This window comes from Perognathus longimembris, chromosome 3 (genome assembly GCF_023159225.1).
Source record: "Perognathus longimembris pacificus isolate PPM17 chromosome 3, ASM2315922v1, whole genome shotgun sequence".
Taxonomy (NCBI): Eukaryota; Metazoa; Chordata; class Mammalia; order Rodentia; family Heteromyidae; genus Perognathus; species Perognathus longimembris.
Window position 1 is genome coordinate 71,977,240 of NC_063163.1, and position 5,379 is coordinate 71,982,618.

At 50.0% G+C, this 5,379-nt stretch overlaps 1 protein-coding gene across 1 annotated transcript; it reads left to right on the top strand.

The window, feature by feature from the left end:
- Rdh8 (retinol dehydrogenase 8) lies at positions 1 to 5,099 on the top strand. The gene is made up of 6 exons (XM_048342296.1): positions 1 to 103; positions 2,029 to 2,190; positions 2,721 to 2,900; positions 3,915 to 4,008; positions 4,524 to 4,707; positions 4,787 to 5,099. The coding sequence occupies exons 1-6, from the start codon at positions 1 to 3 to the stop codon at positions 5,000 to 5,002; spliced, it is 939 nt and encodes a 312-aa protein (XP_048198253.1). The 3' UTR covers positions 5,003 to 5,099.
- Positions 5,100 to 5,379: the final 280 nt, after the last annotated feature.

Consider the following 5,379-nt stretch of genomic DNA (forward strand, 5'->3'; position numbering starts at 1 on the left):
ATGGCAGCCTCCCCTCGGACTGTGCTGATCTCCGGGTGTTCTTCAGGAATCGGCCTGGAACTTGCTGTGCTACTGGCTCATGACCCCAGGCAGCGTTACCAGGGTAAGGGGTCCATGGGGGACCTGGGCACAGCAGGTTGGCTTGAATTCTCAGGGCCCTCCTCCCCTCTCTCCATTGTCTGTCCCTTCCAGAGGCATCTGAAGGTTTAGGGAGGACTCAGGACACACAGTGGGAAGTCCTTCATAGATAATCCCTTTTGCAACCAATATGTCTTGAAGATCTATCTCCAGGGAGCTAGGAACGACCCTTGGTGCCTAAAAGAGAACTAGCTGGCTGGGGCTGGGGGCTCACTCCTGTCATCCTAGCTACTTACTCAGCAGGCTAAAATCTAAGGATCCTGGTTCAAAGCCAGACAAGTCTGTGAGACTCTGTCTCCTGTTAATCAGCAAAAAGCCAGAAGAGGCACTGTGGCTCAAGTGGTAGAGTGCTAGCCTTGACCAAAAGAAGCACAGGGAAAGTACCCAAGCCCTGAGTTCAAGCCCCAGGACTGGAGAAAGAACGAGAGAAAAAAAGAAAGAAAGCAAGAAAAAGAAAAAGGAGTGTTTTAGAAGGTCTGATCCAGGAAGAAATAAAGCCCAGGAAAGAAATAAGAGCCTCAGTGAGGTTGCTTCCCCCATCCTGCCCCAGATTACTGCCCTAAGCTAAGCCTCTTACAAGCACCTGGACTTGGGGTTTAAAGGCAGCCCTTTCCTTGGGGGCACTTTCCTTCCTACAGGTCTGGAGCTCACACTCCAGCATGTGCCACAGCCTAGTAACCTCTGACCCATAGCAGGCTGTGGGAGAAGGCAGCACCGGCTGTTGCTCAAGATGAGACTGGGGGAAGGGGTTTAGAGCTTCAGTCTAGTTGGCACAGCTGGATCACCCAGCCCTCTGCCCTCTGTTTTGTGTGTGCGCGCGCATGCGCGTGCTCATGTGCTTGTCCTGGAGCTCTGGCCCTGAGCTTTTTTCTCTCTCAAGGCTAGTGTTCTATCACTTGAGCCACAGCTTCACTTACACCTGCTTTTGATTCATTAGAAATAGTGTCTCACAGACTTTCCTGCCCTGGCTGGCTTTGAACCTTGATCCTCAGAGCTCAGCCTCCTGAGTAGCTAGGATTGCAGGCATGAGTCGCCAGCACCAGGATTGCAGCCTCTATTTTATCTTTGTTTGTGTTGTCTTTCTCATTAAGCTATAAATTCCATAAAAGTAGGCACTGCATTTTATTTAGTCCCAGCATCTAGAATAAGGTGCAATGTGCAGGAGATACCCAGCGTTTGTGGATAGACAGATGGATAAATGAATGGATGCATGCATGCATGCATGGCTGGGAAAGTGGATAGATAAATGGATACATGGGTGAATGAGTGGGTGGATAGATATTAGATGATGAGTACAGATGGATCACAGATGTACTAGCCAGGTGCCAGTGGCTCATGTCTGTAAACATACCTACTTAGGAGGCTAAGATCTGAGGATTGCAGTTCAAAGCCAGCCAGACAGGAAAGTCGATGAAACCCTTATCTCCAATTAACCACCAGAAAACTGGAAGTGGTACTGTGGCTCAAAGTGGTAGAGCACTAGCTTTGAGCTGAAGAGCTCAGGGACAGCACCCAGGCCTAGAGTTCAAGCCCCATGACCGACAAAAAAATAGTAATAATAATAACAATAGATGGGTGAATGAGTGGGTGGATGGATGGGTGGGGTAGATGGATAAACAGATGGATAAGTGGATCGATAGACAGGTGGATGAGTGGACGGGTGGATGGATGGGAGAATGAGTGATGGATGGATGGATGGATGAGTAGATAGATAGATGATCGATGAATAGTGAATAAGATGGATGGGTGAATGGATGTGGGTGTGTGTAAATATGTGCATCTGTTGAATATGTAGTGTATAAATTAGATGTGTAGACTTGTGCCTCTCATGTAAAATCATAGAAATATGCAGGGGATGGGTCCTGTCCTACGTCTTATCTCTGTCCTCAGTAGTGGCCACCATGAGGGACCTGGGAAAGAAGGAGGCCCTGGAGATATCTGCCGGGGGTGCTCTGGGGAAGACTCTCACAGTGGCCCAGCTGGATGTGTGCAATGACGACTCAGTGGCCCAGTGTCTCAGTCAGATCCCAGGAGGTGATGTGGATGTGCTGGGTGAGACTCCCCAGTCCCTGGTCCAAGAATAGTCATAGCTTGAATACCAGCCCTCTGGATTCTTCTCACCCTGAATAAAGAGGTAGACCAGTTGTCCAAGAGCAAGGAACACTAAAGATCTCAAAAGCGTTCTGAGACCTGTTTGCAGGAGGGGATGTGATGTGGTTTGAATAGACTAGACATTCTCAAATATGAAGTAAACCATATGTGGTTGGGAAAATTACTTCTGATGAGTCAACTGGAGGAGGAATTATTATGAAGCAACAACTCATGGTATCTAAGCAGGAGGTTTCATGAAACCACTTTGATACAATTTGGGGAATAAGCTGAATTGCTCATGCCTTACAGGAAATTCAGTTTCCAAGAGTTCTCCTACCCACCTGGGGCCCAGAGTTGCCTCAAACAAATCCTAAACTGTGTTTCAACCTTACCAAGGGCCTGCATGTATCCACCCATGATGCGCTGCATTCAAAGTGGAGTGGGTGACTGGTGGAGGGGCTTCAAGGTAACACCCGACCCTTCTTCCCTAGTGAATAATGCAGGAGTGGGCCTGGTGGGGCCCGTGGAGGGGCTCAGCATAGCTACCATGCAGAATGTCTTTGACACCAACTTTTTTGGGGCTGTCCGTCTGGTCAAAGCTGTGCTTCCAAGCATGAAGAGGAGGCGACAGGGTCACATCGTGGTGGTCAGCAGTGTCATGGGACTGCAAGGTGAGCTCTGGAATCCCACTCTTAGAGGTGCCCCTCCCCAGGCTGAGAGGATGGACAAGAGCTTTCCTATTCCAATGGAGCCTAAGAGAGCTAGGATGGATAAGTGGGTGGATGAATGGATAAATGGGTGGGTGGAGGGATGGATGGATGGATGAATTGATAGATGGGTAGGTGGATGGATGGATGAATAGGGAGCTAGAATGAGGGGGTTCTTACTGCTCAAAAGGAAAAAGCTCTGAAATCAATTAACTCTGCCTGCCCTGGCATAAGAATAGGTGGCGAATGGCATGTGTGGCACTGATGCCATTCACAGCCTAAAATCAACTCCATTTCTGATCTGAACACTCCCCCAAAGCCCCAAAACACCACCAGAATGCCTTCTCCTTAAACTCCTTCTTGCCAAAGATCTCCCATCAGACTCTGGAGAGTCTAGAGTGAGGATCCTTAGGCTAAGCAGACAAAGAAAGTAGCAATTGACTAGTGATGTCTGTCATGGGCCTGCCTTCATGGACCCCTGTTTGCCATCCATGCTGCTGAGAATGGGACTATGCTCCTTGCACCCTTCTAGACTCCCTTCCTTCCTCCTCCTGGAAAATGTCCAAAGATCTGACTTGTCCTTGCTCATCTTCAAAACTCACTCAACATGTAATAATAAGGTCCTTACTAAAGGAGACCCCCTATTCTTTTTTTTTTTTTTTTTTTTTTGCCTATCCTGGGGCTTGAACTCAGGGCCTGGGTGCTGTCCCTGAGCTCAAGGCTCAAGACTATAGCACTCTATCACTTGAGCCACAGCACTTTTCCTGTGTATGTGATACTGAGGAATCGAACCCAGGGCTTCATGTGTGCTAGGCAAGCACTCTACCACAAAGCCACATTCCCAGCTCAGAGAACTCCCTATTCTGACTCCATCACTGTGGAGCCCACAAAGCTCCCAACATACACACACACACACACACACACACACACACACACACACACACACACACCCTGCCCTTTGCCCTCCAAACCTCCCAGGTGTCATGTTCAACGACATCTACGCTGCCTCCAAGTTTGCCCTGGAAGGATTCTTCGAGAGCCTCGCCATCCAACTGCTTCAATACAATATCTTGTGAGAAGAGGCGGGCACTGGGGCAGATGTGGGGCCAGGGGAAGCGGAAGGGTAAAGAGAGGCAGAGAGGGGAGACGGAATGGGGATGGGGGAGACAGAGGCAGTGAAGGAGATGGAGGATAAGCAGATAACAGAAAAGAGACACTAAAGCCGGGTGTTAGTGGCTCAAGCCTGTCATCCTAGCTACTCAGAGGCTGAGATCTGAGGATCAGGGTTCAATGCCAGCCCAGGCAGGAAAGTCCATGAGACTCTTATTTCCAATGAGTCACCAGAAAACCAACAGTGAAGCTGTGGCTCAGAGTGATAGAGCACTAGCCTTGAGCAAAAAAGCTCAGGGACAGCACCCAGGCCCTGAGTTCAAGTTCCAGAACCAGCACAGAAGATGACAGAAAGATAGATGATAGAGAGATAGATAGATAGAATATAGGGGAGGAGAACAGGGTCAGTCCTGGGCAAAATGGGGCGGGGCAGTGGCTTAGGGCACCAGACCCACCCCAGCCCTGCCCCTTGCCTAGTGTCTCCCTGGTGGAGCCCGGCCCGGTGCTCACAGAATTTGAGGGGAAACTGTTGGCTCAGATCTCCACAACTGAGTTTCCAGGGACTGATCCAGACACCCTGGCCTCCTTTCGGGACCTCTACCTGCCAGCCTCCATGGAGCTCTTCCGCTCCGTGGGTCAGAGCCCACAGGATGTGGCCAAGGTAAATGGCCCTGTAGTCGCAGATCTGATATGTTGTGGGGGTAGGGGAGGGCTCCAGAGCTCAAAGGTCCCTCCTACAGGTCATTGTCAAGGTCATCGGTGCATCCCAGCCGCCTCTGCGCAGACAGACCAATGTCCGCTACACTCCTCTGACAGTGCTGAGAACTGTGGACCCCTCAGGCAACCTGTATGTGCGGACTGCCCACAGATTCCTCTTCCGATGGCCAGGCCTCCTCCACCTGGGCCTTCGATGCCTGGCCTGTGGCTGCCTCCCCAAACGGGTGTGGCCAGGATGAGCAGAACAGTCTGGTGCCACCCCTTTCACCCAGAAACTGAGGAAGAGCCCACACTCCATTCACCAGACACTGGCTCATTCATCTGCCACTCATTCATAAATCTATTCCTTCATAAAATCACTTCAGAGGGCTGGGAATGTGACCTAGTGGTAGAGTGCTTGCCTCACATACATGAAGCCCTGGGTTCAATTCCTCAGCACCAGATATATAGAAAAAGCTAGAAGTGGCGCTGTGGCTCAAGTGGTAGAGTGCTAGCCTTGAGCAAAAAGAAGCCAGGGACAGTGCTCAGGCCCTGACTTCAAGCCCCAGGACTGGCAAATAAATACATACATACATACATACATACATACATGCATACAATAAAATCACTTCATCAC